Here is an 18,345-nt window from a genome sequence, read left to right on the forward strand (position 1 = left end):
GGATCTTCGAGAAATTACTAGTGTTTTACACGCTTAACTTGCTCTTCAGATAGGCTAATTAAAAAGGTAAGAGACAAGGACACATCCTTTAATAAGGGTGCTGGGCAATGATCTGGTTGCTCATAAGAACCCCAGGGGCACTTCTGAAAACGAGATACTTGGGCCTCATTCCAAACCCTCTGGAAATAGAAGGTTCAGGGCTAGGCCCAGGAATCTTTTGTTATATCTTTTTTTCTTTTGTTTTTTAAAAGCTCACTGCAAGATTTCCAGATACAGGGGGCAGAATAAAATTCAAGAATTGTACTCTGCCAATAACTAAAGGTGAAAAATAAAAGCCAGGAAATTTTTCAATAGCAGAAAATTAAACAAATGAAGAAAGGTACATAACCTTGGGCCACAAACTTTGAAAGTGGTACTGAGGTGAGGGACAGAAAGAAGATTCTGGGGCAGCTTGAAATGGATGCTAACCCCACCCTAGCCCCCTCAGCAGGGAAATAAATCCACAATACCCTGAAAATCAATTTAGACAAAAGTAAGCAGAGGGGCAAGTAAGCGCTCAGGGAACAGTGACAGAAAAACTTTGAGAAGAAACACCCATCCTGACAACCCAGATTCCCAGGACTTGGAAGAGAGCAAGGGCTGGCCCGCCCCAACTCTCCTCTTTCCAGGGCTCCAAACTGAGTACATGGGAGGAATCACCCCAACATAGGGATCCCGCAGGTACAGGATACACTTTTGACCCATTGGAGAACCGTTAACAAAGTTTCAGAACAGAGAACAGAGCTTAGAGTCTCAAACAAAGACAACGTGCACAAACAAGGCCCTTTCCTACCCCCACCCCATACCACCCAGCCTCAGGTTTCAGCAAACTGGGTGGAACACACAATACTCCAGCCTCAAATGGAGCTCAGATGGAAAGACCAGCAGGTACTAGAAAAGAAAGGAAGCGTGGGCAGGAACAATCACCAACACTCTATCAGACCAAACATGAGCACTTGTGTTTCTTACATTGCTAAGAAAAACATATCAGGCATCAGCCTCAGAACTTTTCATGTTTTATCCAGGGCTTTAAACCGGTTCACTCTGCATTCAGCCCCTGCTGAGAATTCATATTTCTACTCTAGATACACTGAATCAGAATTTACGCTTTAACAAGATCTCCAGGTAATTCTTAAAACAAAAACCAAACCCATTGCCATGGAGTCAATTCAGACTCACAGCAACCCTACAGAACAGAGGAGAACTGCCCCCATAGGGTTTCCAAGGAGCAGCTGGTGGATTCAAACAGCCGACCTTTTGGTTAACAGCCAAACCCTTAACCACTGCGCCACCAGGGCTCCTAGGTGATTCTCACGTATAATAAACTTTGAGAACCACTGCTCTACTAGTGGTTCTCAGAACTGGTCCCTAAACAGCAGTATTAGCATAGCCTGGAAACTTGTTAGAAATGGAAATTCTCAGCAGGGGTTCAAACCTGAAGTGACCAGGTCAAAGTCCTGGTTTTCTCTCTCAACAACAGGGTGAAATAGGAATTACTAGTATTATTCATACTTGACAGATGAAAAAAAAATGAAGCACAGAGAGTAATTTGCCCAAAATTACACTGCTAATAAGTGGTAGAATCACGATTTCATTCCAGCCATCTGAAGTTTGTTTAAACTCTTAACCAATTCACTAAAACAGAAAAACAAACCCAGGGCCATTGAGTCGATTCCAACTCATGGTGACTCCATGTGTGCAGAGAGAAACTGCTCCATAGGGACTTCTTGGCCGTAATTGTTCCGGAAGCTCATCACCAGGCCTTTCTTCCACAGCACTACTGGGTGGGTCCAAACCACCAACTTTTCAGTTAGTATCTAAGTGCAAACTAGTTTGCACCACCCAGGGTCCTCTGCTACTTCACTAGACTGCTCTTATTAAGCATAAGCAAGGTAAAATGACATGCAGATACTGAAGAAAAGAAAGAAAAACCCAGGCTGGAAGAAAACATACAAGGAAAAGAAGCTGTGCAATATATATAATTTGGATTTTGTTCTTGGTTCATGAGAGATAATCCCTAAAAAACAACAACAGAAACAAAACCTTGGAATTTAAATGTTTTCAACAAGGACTCCAGACCACACCTAACAGGTTAGGTGAGGTGATGAGGTAACTCTGGGGTGAGGGCTGGCCAGGCTCTCAGGTCTGGTAATACCTCATGGTCATCTCCTGATATCAGTACTGGGTTTTGGGTGGGTCAGGGAAGAGGGGCTAGTCAGGCCAGAAAGGCCCCTTGTGATATCAGCGGATTTCAAGGGAGAGGAGCTGGAGTTTGTGTTATGCAATGAGACCCCCAGTAAAAGCACGGAACACAAAAGTTCCATGGGCTTCCTGGTTAATGAAAGATACCCAGTCACATGAGAGGGTAGCATGTCCCTTTTTGGGACATGGAAGTTCTGCATTGGGAACCTCCCAGGCCTTGCCTTATGTGTCTCTTCATTTGTATCCTTCTCTTCCTACAATAAAACCGTAATCATAAGCATAGCAATTTTTGTGAATTCTTTGAGTCCTTTCAGCAAGTTATCGAATCCAAAGGAGATGTGGAGGCCTGCAGCTGGCATCTACCTATTTGGCAACCAGAAGGATAATGACCTCTTACCTTGTGAGATCTCACCTAGCTCCAGGTGGGTATGGGTCAGAGAAAGAAGTGCAGTATGAACAGCTGGTGTCAGAGCTCAACAGAGAAGTAAAAAATGGAGATTTGGATTTATGCTGATTATTTTCCTATAGAAGCAAAATTCATAGAGTATTTTACACTATAAATAAACTCAATAAAACTTAATAAAAACACAAAGTCAATAAAGTAAGACTCCTAGGACTACAGGATAAAAAAGAATGGGTTGAAAAGGAAGATTACAAAGCTAAGGAAATGAACTAAGGACTAAACAATGAAAACACACCATTACAGAACTAATAAATGAGTTAGGCTGAATGTAACATTATTAACAGAAAAAAAGGCTTGAGATAATCATAGTACATGCAAAGCAACTAAATAATCAGTAAAAGATGAAATAAGGATTAACTGGTATCTCTGAAGTACATAACCCAATAAGCAGAATAGAAAAAAGATTCATATATAATTGAATAGAGTCCCCAGGAAATACGTGAAGAATTGAATTTGCATATGAAAGGGCAGGTCAAGTTCTAAGAAAAACTGGCAAAGAATGATCAGCATCAAGGCACAGCTTGGTTGGTATTCAATTGATATATATATGATAAGCTGGACAAAAAATTCTTCACATATTTAGTCAGAAAAAGCAAGCCACCTACAAAGAAAAAAAAAATCTGCTGGCCTCATAGTGCTACACAGCAAGCCCATGTCAAAAAGCAATGCAGGAAATGCTGAAACGGCAAGTGTTTTACATACACACACACACACACATATATATATATATATTTTTACCACAATTAAAAATGAACAAACCAACCCTAGAGCTGATGCCCTGAATTCAGACTTTTAGTTCTCTAGAACTGTGAGAAAATAAATTTCTGTTCTTTAAAGCCAAAGTAAAAAAAAAAACAAAACAAAACAATGCAGCAGCACCTACAAGCTTTGGAGAGACAGAGAAATAGACCAGAGAACAACCAAGCCAAGATGCTGTTCAAGAATAAAGGCATTCTTACATGAACCAGCAACTACATCATCCCGAGACCAGAAGAACTAGATGGTGCCCAGCTACAACCAGTGACTCCCCTGACAGGGAACACAACAGAGAGCCCCTAAGGGAGCAGGAGAGCAGTGGGATACAGACCCCAAATTCTCATAAGACCAGACTTAATGGTCTGACTGAGACTAGAAGGACCCTGGTGGTCATGGCCCCCACACCTTCTTTTGCCCCAGGACAGGAACCATTCCCGAAGTCAACTCTTCAGACATGGATTGGACTGGACAATGGGTTGCAGAGGGATGCTGGTGAGGAGTGAGCTTCTTGGATCAGGTGGACACTTGAGACTATGTTGGCATTTCCTGCCTGGAGGGGAGATGAGAGGTTGGAGAGGGTTAGAAGCTGGTGAAAAGGACACAAAAAGAGAGAGTGGAGGGAGAGGGCAGGCTGTCTCATTAGGGGGAGATTAATTGGGAGTGTGTATCAAGGTGTATATGGGTTTTTGTGTGAGAGACTGACTTGATTTGTAAACTTTCACTTAAAGCACAATAAAAATTATTAAAAAAAAAAAAAAAGAATAAAGGCATTCTTAAAAAAGAAGGAATGCAAGGAATATACCATGACCTCTTATTAGCTATTCTTGATGCCAAGAAACAAGCAGAGAGGCTGCAATAGAAGTAAAGGTGTTGAGCATAAATCTACACTTAAATATAGAATTAAAACAAATTAACTGAGGGGCTCATGTTACAGAGCCAAACAATGTAACTCAATTAGAAGACGCAGAAAAAGTAAATATTATTTGCCTTTATCTTTCATAGTAGTGAGTCAATTGTTCTGTTTAAAACTGCAACATGGAGTTAAAAAAAAAAATGGTACTGATATCACACAGTTTCTCAATAATTTTGCTAAATCTTATTGGAATTTTTAGAAAATAATACTTTACAATAAAAAATATTTACGTCAACAAATTCTTCAGTTTTGCTTTAACATCTTTCCTTTTTTAATGTGATAGTCAAGTGAATTTAAATCAAATACTTCTCAATAAAAATGTTACTGTTGTTAGGTGTCATCAAGTCATTTCTGGATTGTACAACAGAACGAAACACTGCTCAGTCCTGCGCCATATTCATAATTGCTGTCAGGTTTGAGCCCATTGTTGCCGCCACGCTGTCAACCCATCTCGTTGAGGGTCTTCCTTTTTTTCTTTGACCTTCTACTTTACCAAGCATGATGTCGTTTTCCAGGGACTGGTCCTTCCTGATAACATGTCCAAAGTACATGAGACAATGCCTCACATCCTTGCTTCTAAGGAACATGCTGGCTGTACTTCTTTCAAGATAGACTTGTTTATTCTTCTGGCACTCCATGGTATATTCAATATTTTTCGCCAACACCATAATTCAAATGCATCAATTCTTCTTAACAAAAAGAAAAAAAAGAATATATAAAGGATAACTAGGCAGAAATCATTTTATCAAATATATTGTACATGCCATTTTTAAATAAAATTTTTTAAATTTTACTTATATTAATAAAAATAGCATGTATAATATATTTGATAAAATGATTCCTGCCTAGTTATCTTTTATATACAATGAACTCCAAAGGAAAAATAGACTTGTACATAAAACGATTCATAAAAAAAGTACAAATGCTCAAATGCATAAAAAGATGCTCAACCTCATTCATACTATGAAATGCAAATTAACATTGACTTAACAATTTTTACTTGTCAAACTGGCAAAGATCAGGAAGTTTGGCCACAGGAAGCACTAATGAGAACATGGGTGAGAGCTGCCACGTACTGCTGGTAGGGGGGTCAACTAGCACAGCCTCCACCAAGGGCAACTTGGCGGTATCCCTCAGAACTAGAAGCGCTACTTTTAGGAACTTAGCCTCCATTTATGCTTGCCCATGTGTATTATTCAAGGTTATTCATTGTAACTTTGTTCATAGTTGCAAACAATTAGAAACAATCAAAATGTCCATCAATTCAATGCAAAACTATAACACTGAAAAAATAAAAATGAATAATTGGAACAATCTCCAGGATGCAGAAAAGCAAGGCACATACTGTATTGCTTTGGGAGGCGAGGAAGAAAACACACACTTCTTTGCCTGTATATGCACAAAAATCTCTGGAAGGGTACATAAGAAACTGCTAACACTGGTTGTCCCTGAGGAGAGAAACGTGTGGGGTGGGGTAGGAAAAGGGAGGCTTTTCACTATGCACGTGAATTCATTATCCATTCATGATGAGTATATATTTTTAAAAATATAGTTGCTAAGGGCAATAGATAATGGGTTCTCCTACATAGGTCATATAAGATATTTTAAAATTATATTAGCAATTTGAACCTACACTGCCTCAAACAGATTGTAACCTAGAGCAGGGATCAGCGAACTTTGTGTAAGGGGTCTGAGAGTAAATATTTCAGACACGCATGTTACATGGTTTCTGTTGCAACTACTCAACTTTGCCATTGCAGCCATACATAACATGTAAATGAATGGGTGTGACCGTGTACCAGTAAAATTTTATTTACAAAACCAGGCAGTAAGTGGATTTGGCCTGTGGGCCAGAGTTTGTCAAGCCCTGACCTACAGAAACTAAAACCCTATTTTTCCTCTTCTATATTTAAAATAGGAGTCCCTGGGTGGCCACAAACAATTAAGTACTTAACCACTAGCTGGAAGGGTGGCAGTTTGAACCCACCCAGAGGCCCTTTGGAGGACAGGCCTGTGATCTGCTTCTGAAAGGTCACAGTCTCGAAAACACTACGGAGCAGTTCTACTCTGTACACACGGGGTCTCCACGAGTCGGAATCGACTTGATGACAACAATGTGGCTAAAATAAGTTAGCATTTTTCCCTTCAATATAGAAAAAATGAAACTTACTTAATGACAGAAGTCTCCCCCATTGGTCTTGTTAATTTTTCAACATCATATTGATATTTCAAGCAAGCATTTGTGAATATGCTCCAGCTATATGGATCTTTCCATTCCTTGAACATATTCCCACTTCAGGATCTTTGCAGTTGCTGGAAGAGCACTCCCCAGGTCTTCGCATGCCTGGTTTCCTGTCTTTCAGTACTTACGGGGGTTTTCCCTGACCAGCCTAGCTAAGTTATCTCCTCTCCCAATCATTCTCAATGATATCACTGGTTTTATTTGGGGTAATAAGTGCTATCTTGAAATGATTTAATTATTTGTTTATTTGTACTCAGTTTGTTTTCCAGTGAGAAGACGAACTTTCTAGGCTTAGGCACTTCCTGTGTCTCCTTCATTACAGCATCCCCAGGGACTAGAAGTCTGTTGGCACACTGTTCTACTGTTTGTTGTTAAAGCCTCATAAGCTCTCACAGGCCCCTGTACACACATAATTCCCCGGAAGCAATGCCAATCAAACAGATTATACCTGTACCCTTTTGATTCATTCTTTCTACAAATATTCATGAAGCCACAACCGATGGCTGCCCTGACAGGGAGCATGGCAGAGAGCCCCTGGCGGAGCAGGAGATCAGTGGGATGCAGACCCCAAATTCTCATAGAAAAACCAGACTTAATGGTCTGACTGAGACTAGAGGAATCCCGGTGGTCATGGTCCCCAGACCTTCTGTCGGCCCAGGACAGGAACCGTTCCCAGAGACAACTCATCAAACATGGAAGGGACTGGACAATGGGTAGGGGAGAGATGCTGATGAAGAGTGAGCTACTTGTATCAGGTGGACACTTGAGGCTGTGCTGGCATCTCCTGTCTGGAGGGGAGAAAGGAGTGTAGAGAGGGTTAGAAACTGGCAAAATTGTCACGAAAGGAGAGACTGGAAGGGCTGACTCATTAGGGGGAGAGTAAGTGGGAGCATGGAGTAAGGTGTATATAAGCTTATATGTGACAGACTGACTTGATTTGTAAATGTTCACTTAAAGCTCAATAAAAATTGTTAAAAAAAATATTCATGAAGCATCTACAAATATTCAGGGAGTACTGTTGAATGGTATTGGGATACATTAGTGAACAAAATACAAAGAACCCTGCTCTTCAGGGGACTACATTCCAGCAGGGACAATAAAAACGATATTTAAGAAAAGTATACAGAATGTTAGAAAGTTCTAAGTGCTACAGAAAAACTGAAACTGAAAACTATACAGCAGGGTAAGGAGGGTGGGGTCAAGGTAGGCCTCATTGAGCAGGTGACATTTAAGCAAAGACTTAGAAGGGAGGGAGTTAGCCACTTGGATCCTGGGGGAAGAGCATGTAGGTGATAAAATAGACATGCAACGGCCAGTGCAAAGGCCCTGGAGTGGAAGTGTGCCTGTTTTATATAATAGCAAGAGGCCTGTATTACTGGAGCAAAAAGGTGGGAGAGAGATCAAACAGGTGTCAGAGAAGTAATTGGGGACCAGATCGTGTAGGGCTCTGTAGGACATTCACTGTAACTATTTTAGCTTTTATTCTGAGTGAAATGGAGAGTTTTGAACAGACCAGTACTGCGATCTGGAGGCTTTGTGGAAAACAGACAGTAGGGGAGAGGGCAGAAAAAGGGAAACCGATTAGAAGACTCTTTAAGTGATCCGAGGAGCCCTTTCACTGTGGTTAAGTGCTTGGCTGCTAAGTGAAAGGTCAGCAGTTTGAGTCCACCAGCCGCTCCATGGGAGAAAGATGTGGCAGTCTGCTCCCTAAAGATGACAGCCTTGGAAACCCTCTGGAGCAGTTTTACTGTGTCCTGTAGGGTCGCTATGAGTTAGAATCAACTCAACAGCAATGAGTCTGGGATGGCGTTAAATGATCCAGGCAAAAGATGATGGTTACTTGGACCACAGTGGTAACAGTGGAGATGATAAGAAGTGGTTGGATACCAGCTTCTCTCTCGAAGGTAGAGCTGCCAGGATTTCCTGATGACTTGGGGGTGGGGGAATAACAGAAAGAGGCAAGCCAAAGGTGACTCCAGGGGCTGGCCTAAGCAAGGAAGAATGCAACTGCCCTCAAGTGAGTGGGGGATGGCAGGGCTGTGGTGATGTAGATTTTGACCAGGGGGAATGGCTCAGTTTCTATGTTAGTTACATTTCAGATGTTTTTTAGACATACATGCAGAGATATTGAGTTATTTGTTTCTGGAATTTAGGATAGAGGTCTGACTTGGAAATACATATCTGTCAGTTGCTGCCTATAAAACAAACAGTAACATATGTGAGGAACATGCTTCTTAGTTCAATTAAGTATATGAGACCAAATGGGCAACACCTGCCCAAAAGCAAAGACGAGAAGGCAGGAAGGGACAAGAAAACTGGACGAATGGGCACAGGGAACCCAGGGTGAAAAGGGAAAGGGGGAGAGAGCTGACACATTGTGGGGATTGCAACCAATGTCATAAAACAATTTGTGTATAAATTTTTGAATGAAAAACTAATTTGTGCTGTAGTCTTTCACCCAAAATACAATTAAAAAAAAAAAAAAAATTGTTGCAGCAGTACATAGACAGGGAACTGCCAGAAATTCAAGCTGGATTCTGAAGAGGATGTGGAATGAGGGGCATCACTGCTGATGTCAGATGGATCTTGGCTGAACGCAGAAAATACCAGAAAGATGCTTCCGTGTTTTATCGACTACCCAAAGGCATTTGACTATGTGGATCATAACAAATTATGGATAACATTGTAGAGTGGGAATTACAGAACACTTCATTGTGCTCATGTGAGACCTGTACATAGACTAAGAAGCAGCTGTTCAAACAGAACAAGGGGACTGCATGGTTTAAAACCAGGAAAGGTATGCATCAGGGTTGTATCCTTTCAACATACTTATTCTATCTGTATGCTAAGCAAATAATTCAAGAAGATAGACTATATGAAGATGAACAGGGCATCAGGATTGGAGGAAGACTCATTAACAACCTGTGATATGCAGATGACACAATATTGTTTGCTGAAAGTGAAGACGACTTGAAGCACTTACTGATAAAGATCAAATATTACAGCCTTCAGTAAGGATTATACCTTAATGTAAAGAAAACAAAAATCTTCACAACTGGACCAACAATCAACATGGTGATGATAAGGGGAAAAAATATTGAAGCAGTCAAGGATTTCATTTTACTTGGATCCACAATCAACACCCACGGAAGCAGTGGCCAAGGAATCAAATGAAGTATTGCACTGTGCAAATCTGATGAAAAAGACATCTTTAAAATGTTAAAAAGCCAAGATGTCACCTTGAGGACTAAGGTGCCCCTGACTCAAGCCACAGTATTTTCAACTGCTTCATACACGTGCAAAAGCTGGACAATGAATAAGAAAGACAGAAGAATTGATGCATCTGAATCATGGTGTTGGGGTGCAATGAACTGCTCAATATGACCCTTCTAGCCATAGTCTTTTAACTCTCACAAAACGATTGGGTAGGACCATACTAATAAGGTACATAGAACCCTAGTGAGGGGATTGGTCTGTTTTGCCATCCAGCTAGGCTTAAAATGAGCCATCCCAGAGGAAGGAGGGATCTCAACACCACCAAGAGAAGAGCTGGGAGAGGAGCATGTCCTTTGGACCTGGGATCCCTGTGCTGAGAAGCTCCCGGAACCAGGAGACTGAAAGAGGGAGCACTAAACATCAAAGGTGGTGAGAAGTGGTAGCAGAGAAACAATGGCAGCAGAGGCAAGACTGCTGACCCACAGAGCTAGAGCTGAGCGCCTTCAGGCCCAGACTTACTGGCAGAGTGGGATACCTCAGGGTACTTATCGGCAGAGCTAAGAGAGCTCTCTTAACACTCGCATGAGCAGGGCAGAGGCTGAAGGGCCAGAGAGAGGTATGCCTGCAGGCTAGGCTGAGAAGATGCTGTTCTGATGGAAGAACTACATCCTGACTGCTCCTAAACCTGAGTCATAACCTAATAAACCCCTAAATTGTGAGTATTGTCTATGAGTTCTGCGTGGCCACTGCAATGAATTACTGAACTCAGGAGAGAAGAAGAAAGTGCCATGGGAGGAATGGTTGGTGTCAGAATTGGTAAAAATGGCAGAAAGGAGGCATGTCTGACCCCAGCCTCATTGAAATCAGCCTTACACTGTCGATCTTGACACTCCTTCCCCCTTGTGAAGTTAGAGGAGGTCAGATGCCTTACCCATGCCATTTTTACAGGTACTGGCAAAGAATATTGAATATACCATGGGCTGCCAGAAGAACGAACGAATCTGTCTTGGAAAAATTACAGCCAGAGTTCTCCTCAGAAGTGAGGACGGAGAGACTGTGTCTCATCAACTTTGGACATGTTATCAGGAGTGACTAGTCCCTGGTGGGGGACATTATGCTTGGTAAAGTAAAAGGTCAGTGAAAAGGAGGAAGACCCTTAACAAAGTGGATTGTCACAGTGGCCGCAACAATGGGCTAGAACATAGCAACAATTGTGAGGATGATGCAGGATGGGGCAGTATTTTATTCTGTTGTATGTAGGGTCACTATGAGTTGGAACCAACTAGCAACACTACCTAACAACAACAACAATTACAAACCTCTAAGCCCAAAACAAGATAATGGACTAAGGCACCAGAAAAGCGGAGTTTATGCTTGCTATGCTTATTAAAGGGAAGGAAGAGAACAAAAATAAACAAATCCATAATGTAGGACCAATGCAAATATTTCATATCATTTTGACTAAAGCTGTCATGCAACCTGTTTCCACATGAAAAGACAACAATTTAAATAACACTGCAATACTTAAATACCTGATACAAAGCAGCCAGTTCTCTATTCCTTGTTTCAGTTCTAAAAACTTTAAAAGTATGAATGAAGCTGACATGCGCACAGAGCACTAGAAATTGATCTTGATTCAGAGTTACATTTTTTTTTAATCAAGCAATATTTTTTACATTTTATTCACTCAATGGAAAGAAAAGTTGCCATTCATAAAATTATTCCATATGAACCATTTAGGTACTTATTTTAAAAAATAAAACTTAGTAAGAACCTACATTCTTTCAATGATACATTATATATCCCTAAAGCCAGATGTTCTTTGGATTAAAACAAAATGTTTCTAAACCAAATATCTCTAGATTTTTAGCAAGTCTTAAACAATATGCGGAAATCCTGGTGGCGTAGTGGTTAAGTGCTACAGCAGCTAAGCAAAGGGCTGGCAGTTTGAATCTGCCAGGCGCTCCTTGGAAACTCTTTGGGGCAGTTCTATCCTGTCCTGTAGGGTCACTATGAGTCGGCATCGACTCGACGGCACTGGGTTTGGTTTGGATTTGGGCTTAAACAATATGCACAAAGCAATTCAACTACAGGACAAAAAATAAAGATTTTTGCATGTCACTTCAAACTCAAGCTTAGTTCCACCAAGAACTTTTAAACATTTATATAAAAACACAGATTTCTTGAATAAAAGTCATCATTAAAGATTTAAGAAGTCTAAAATACGTTTAAAATGCTGCTCCACAGCAATTCTCACAAACTGTTGGTGGAAATACCACAGTTTTCCTATTACCTAAGGAAAACTACCCTATTACCGAAGTAGGTTTATGGTCACATAGCCTATTACTGAACAATTTCACTCTAGGTATACATTTAGAAAGGTTTACATATATGAACCAAAAGCCTTGTATAAAAACGCTTGCAGGAGCACTATTCATTGTATCTCTAAACTGGAAACAACCAATTGCCAGTGACAGCAGAATGGATAAACTGTGGCATATTAGTACATTAAAATATTAAACAGCAATGCAAATAAACAAACCACCACATGCAGCAACATGGATGAATCTTACAAACATAATGTAGAACAAAGGAAGCTAGACACATCCCAGGCACAACAATGGTCTCTATTCACCCAGAGCGACAGAGGAAGAAGGAGAATCAGGAAAAGAAGGAGGAAATAGAATGTGTGGCTAATTGCTTCCATGAACAACTGTCTCCTTTTCCATGAAATCAGAACTAGATGGTGCCTGGCTACCATTAACGAACATTTTGATTGAAGAGTCTATAGAAGAATCTTGATCAAAAGGGAGAAAATGCAGAATAGAATTTCAAATTCTCATGGACTCCAGACTTTCTGGAGCCATGCAGGCTGTGTGAACCCCTGAAACCACCACCCCGAGGTAATCTTTAAACCTTAAACCAAAATTATCCCCTGAACTCTTCTTAAAACCAAAAACATTTCTTAGCTAGTAAGAAATGTCTGCCTTGAGCATCATGCTCTTTTAAGATCTATATGGGATCAAAGTGAAAACAGCAACTCAGAAGATTAGACAGGAACCGTAGGGGGCAGTAAGTTTATGTTAACGGGAGAGGAACAACTCAGAAAAGGAGAATGATAACGGTTGCGTAACTCAAATGTAATCAATGTCATGGAATTGTACATGTAGAAACTGTTGGACTGGTATATGTTCTGCTGTGTATATTCTCAACAATAATAAAATTAATTAATTTTTTTAAAAAAGAAGCCAGACACAAAAGAATGCATAATACATAATTATGTTCATATAAAGTTCAAACACAGGCAAGACTAATCTATGATGTTAGAAGTCAGGATGGGAGGGAGGAGGGCAACGAACTGAAAGGGTCAAGGAGGCCAGTGAGGCTGGTTTTATTCTCCGTTTCTTGACCTGGATGCTGTTTACATTGGTATATTCACTGGGAAAATTTATGGAGCTGTACACTTGTGATTTGTGTACTTCTCTATCTATTTTAATAAAAAGTTTACTGAAAAAACAGGCTGTTCTAAAATTCAGCAAATAGTTTTTTTTTTATTTTTACTGTTCTATGAAAATTAATTTTCTATCTTAAAAATGGTTATTTTTATTGAAACTGCATTATTTTACATAAAAGGGAAAAGAAAGATTTAAAGAAGTATAGATTCATACTACAGAATAAGAAGTTACCCTTCCATCCACACTGCAGCTCACAATCTCTCCCAATACAGCAACTTACCTGAGTTGCTTTGCATAGCTGAGTTCAATCTCTGTCCTTTCCTTTACAAATTTGATGTATTTCTCAAGAATATCAATTCCCCACTGTGTGTGTTTTTCTAAGTTGTCAAACTGATCCTGTTAAAAAGACAAAGAGAGAGTTTATAGTCTTTCTCTATGACTAAAGCGATTTCAATTTACAATCCTCTCAACAACATATTTCTACGTAGAAAGTAGTACTAATATTTTCCATGGCTGTACTTGGGTGCTTTTTTTGCTGAGCAGTTTTAAATCAACATTACCAAATTTGGTTTGAAAGCTGCTTGTAGTACTGAACTCTGACCCATTAGTTCATCTTCTGTATTCCTACTAGGAACATGGTTTTCGGATATAATTAATGTCCTAGTGCAAAAGAAAATGCCTTTCCCAGATACCAAAAACTGACAGATGAAACATAAACAGGTGAAACAAACTCACACTCTTAGCACCTTGACTGTTATTGCTGGGAAATCATTCAAAGCAGCTGACTGAAATTCAGGGCAGGGAAGTAGGAGGGGGAAGAGTTAAAAATTCCGCTTTCTTCAAACAAGTGGGTAAAATAACTTATGTGGACTTAATTCATTCAAATTAATTGAATTTACATATGTGCCAGGAAATGTGCTCGGAACTGGGAACCAAAATGAACAGAAACCTTCAGAGTACCTTGAGTTTCTCTGTCTGGAAGAATGAGAGGCAAGTATTGCAGTAACAGGGAATGCAAAGACATGGAGCTGTCCAGGAATCAGGTGGATTTGTCCTGCTGGAGCACAAGGAGGTAGTGAGGGCAAGATGCAAGGGGAGGGATGGTGGTGAGTGATGAGACCAGAGACAGCCAAGAGCCAGATCACTTAAGGGCCCAAATGCCAACCCAAGGAGCTTAGACTTTCTGGTAGAGGCATGTGAGCCACTGAAGGACTTGGAAGCAGGGCTTCGAACCGGTTCTTCCCAGTTCAGTCATGGCCAAGGAAGCAAAACCAGAAGAGACCCAATTTTTTAAAATTTGGGTGAACCAGAACAATAACCAGAACAGGAAAAATTACAGGTGGAAGCCCTGCTAGAAACCTAATATCCTTCTTAGAAAACAAGGGTAGTGTATGTGTTGCATAGCAACCAAATTCTTGCCCTGAGATTTTGAGCAGAGTCAAAAACAGAGGTACCCAGCTCAAAGATGGCGGTCGACCTTGCCACTTTGAATATGCGTCACTCTCCACAGTCCATTCAGTAATCCGATCTCATGCTCAGCGCTCCTAAAACGACTGACTAGGCCTCTTTTCAGTCTCCCATTCTAGGGCTTCCACAAATAATTTTTCCTGTTCCGGTGATCTTTCTTGATCACCCAAATTGTAAAAACTCAGGTCTATTCCGGTTTCGCTTCATCAGCCATGACTGAACTGGGAAGAACTAGTTGGAAGCCCTGCTTATAAGTGGAGTGGCATGACTGTAGATATGTTTATAATCATGAGGAGATGGAAGTCAGAAGATTGTTCCAATAGTCCAGATGAGAGAAAATGGAGTGTAGAAGGGAAGGATTTTATAGACACTTAACAGTGAGAACCACTTGGTCTTGGTGACTGACTAGATATGGGGGAGAGCAGTGCTGGGGGAATGTGAGGGAAAGAAGATTCTAGGATTTTCTCAGGTTTTGCCTTCCGTGACTAGATGGATGGTCCAGATAAGGAGAAGCAGCAGTCTGGGGTGAAAATTAAATGTAGTTTTGACATGCTGAAAGAGGAACTGACATGTTCAGAAGTGAGTTGGGACCAAAGGTCTATTCAGGGCTCAACAAGGAAGGCCTAGAACTGGAGGGCAGTGAATTGGTGGAACTGAAGCTATCAACAAGGACGAGAATGCCAAAGTCTATTGCAACTCTGCACAGAATTAGTAAAGAGGGCCTGACCCAGGAAGGAGAGGACAGACAAGACTGAGGAAGTGAGCTGGGGAGAGCTTTAGCAGGGCACTGCAGGGAAGAGAATTTCAAGTGAGGCAAGGGTGGAAAGTCTGTTGCATTCTGAGAAGTAACAGTAATAAGTGATGATTGAAAAGACCAGACAAGATTCAACTCCTAGCTCTGGCACTATATGGAGATAGGCCACTGAACATCTCGAAGCTTCAGCCCATTTGCCTATAAAATGCAGATATAATCTCTACCCAGAGGATCATGTAAAATGAGGAAGTGCAAAATCAAATATAAAAATACAAAATTACAATTTAATCTTATCACATGCATGTGCAGTCGAACAGTACACATTCAAGGTCAGCCTCAGCTTGTTTTTTAAACCCAGCAGCCTCAGTTTTGAGTCTATCATTCTGCTTTGATTCTATTTTCCATTCAAAGCAGTGCAAACAGTAAAAGGAGAAAATTTTCCATATAAGCCAAACCTGAGTGGGGTTAGGCAGGTGGTAGAGCCATAAACACTGTTTCTTAAACTTAAGAGAACCTCTTCTGAAGAAAAATAATTTTCTCAACTCCTTCCCCTCAGGTACACAGAAAACAATTTGAGAAATATTTAGTTTAAGAAACTAAGGTCTTATTTTACTAGAATATTTTTTGAATTGAAAATCATTACTGTAAAATCTTTGCCTTTAAAACTAACAATTTTAAGTATTATGAAAACAAAAGACAAAAATTTTAAGTTCTCATTGATTCTTCGTCCTTCAAAATACGTATTCTACACAACCCCTTGACTCCATTTCAAGAATTATTGGTCAGGAAGGCTATTTATGCTATCGATAAAGAAAAGAGGAAACCCTGGTGGTGTAGTGGTTAAGAGTTCAGCTGCTAACGAAGAGGTTAGCAGTTCGAATCCACCAGGCGCTCCTTGGAAACCCTATCGGGCACTTCTACTCTGTCCTATAAGGTCACTGTGAGTCAGAATCGACTCAACGGCAACGGATTTAGTTTGCTTTTGTTTTATGAAGAAAAGAGTTGTGAAGCAAACTAGCAGTGTCAACAAGACTGTTGCTGTTATTAGCTACTGTAGAGTTGGTTTCTGACTTATGACAACTCCGCGTATAACAGGACGACATGCTACCCAGTCCTGCACCGCCCCCACGGTCGACTGGTTGTGATCCACGGGTTTTCACATGCTACCCAGTCCTGCACCATCCCCACGGCCGACTGGTTGTGATCCACGGGTTTTCACATGCTACCCAGTCCTGCACCATCCCCACGGTCGACTGGTTGTGATCCACGGGTTTTCACATGCTACCCAGTCCTGCACCACCCCACGGTCGACTGGTTGTGACCCACGGGTTTTCACATGCTACCCAGGCCTGCACCATCCCCACGGTCGACTGGTTGTGATCCACGGGTTTCTGGTTGTGATCCACGGGTTTTCACATGCTACCCAGGCCTGCACCATCCCCACGGTCGACTGGTTGTGATCCACGGGTTTTCACATGCTACCCAGTCCTGCACCATCCCCACGGCCAACTGGTTGTGATCCACGGGTTTTCACATGCTACCCAGGCCTGCACCATCCCCACGGCCGACTGGTTGTGACCCACGGGTTTTCACATGCTACCCAGTCCTGCACCATCCCCACGGTCGACTGGTTGTGATCCACGGGTTTTCACATGCTACCCAGTCCTGCACTACCCCACGGTCGACTGGTTGTGACCCACGGGTTTTCACATGCTACCCAGTCCTGCACCACCCCACGGTCGACTGGTTGTGATCCACGGGTTTTCATATGCTACCCAGTCCTGCACCATCCCCACGGCCGACTGGTTGTGATCCACGGGTTTTCACATGCTACCCAGTCCTGCACCACCCCACGGTCGACTGGTTGTGACCCACGGGTTTTCACATGCTACCCAGGCCTGCACCATCCCCACGGCCGACTGGTTGTGACCCACGGGTTTTCACTTGCTGACCTGCAGGAGTAGATCACCAGACCTTCCTTCCTAGCCCATCTCAGTGTGGAAACCCCACTGAAACCTGTTCAGGGTCACAGCAACACAACAGCCTCCAATGACAAAAGGGTAGCGACTGTCCATGAGGTATACTGACTGACAATGGAACCCAGATCTCCCGCCCGGAAGGTGAGAATTCCACCACTGAACCACCAGCGACCTCTAAACAAGACTGTGTCTCTTTAAACTATTTGAGAAAAAAATATACAAACAATTGATGTAATGATTACAAACCGTTCTTACCTCTATAGAGCAAGGCTTCGCTAAAGCCCTGTTAGCCGGTAAGCCTTTGTTGATCAGCTTCATAGCAATTGTATTTATTTAAACACTCCTTTCCACACATCTCCCTCCATTTGAGAGCCCCTTCTCTATATAAACTGCCATCGTCTCCAAATAAACAAGTAACTTCCATTCCCAGGCGAAGTCAGGCACTGAGGAAAACTCGCTAAGAGCATACATATGCTCTTAAGATTTCACTCTTGTCCTACGTATTTTTCTCTGACATATTTGTTTGTAATTCGTTTAGTCCTAATGTATACAGTATAAGAGGGCAGTGGCGGTTCAGGGGTAGAATTCTTGTCTTCCACGCAGGAGACCTGAGTTCAAGCTCTAGTCAAGGCACCTCACGCCCAGTGAGCACCCACCTGTCTGTGGAGGCTTCTATGTTGCTGTGATTCTGAACAGGTTTCAGTGGAGCTTCCAGACTCAGGCAGCCGAGGAAGAAAGCCTGGCAATCTACTTCTGAACACCAGGTGATGAAAACCCTATGGATCACAACGGTCCAATCCCATTGTGCATGGGGTCACCGTGAGTCAGGGGCCGACTCGACAGCAGCTAACAACAACAT

General features: G+C 41.7%; 1 protein-coding gene across 6 annotated transcripts in view; it reads right to left on the reverse strand.

The window, feature by feature from the left end:
• The window catches only part of FNBP1 (formin binding protein 1), a 149,161-nt gene that overhangs the window by 82,335 nt on the left and 48,481 nt on the right, over window positions 1–18,345 (reverse strand). For all 6 annotated transcript variants that reach the window (XM_049896987.1, XM_049896990.1, XM_049896989.1 and 3 more), the window contains exon 2: window positions 13,567–13,682. In XM_049896987.1, the coding sequence (XP_049752944.1) occupies window positions 13,567–13,682 (116 nt within the window). The remainder of the gene's footprint in view (window positions 1–13,566; window positions 13,683–18,345) is intronic.

This window comes from Elephas maximus, chromosome 9 (genome assembly GCF_024166365.1).
Source record: "Elephas maximus indicus isolate mEleMax1 chromosome 9, mEleMax1 primary haplotype, whole genome shotgun sequence".
Lineage (NCBI taxonomy): Eukaryota > Metazoa > Chordata > Mammalia > Proboscidea > Elephantidae > Elephas > Elephas maximus.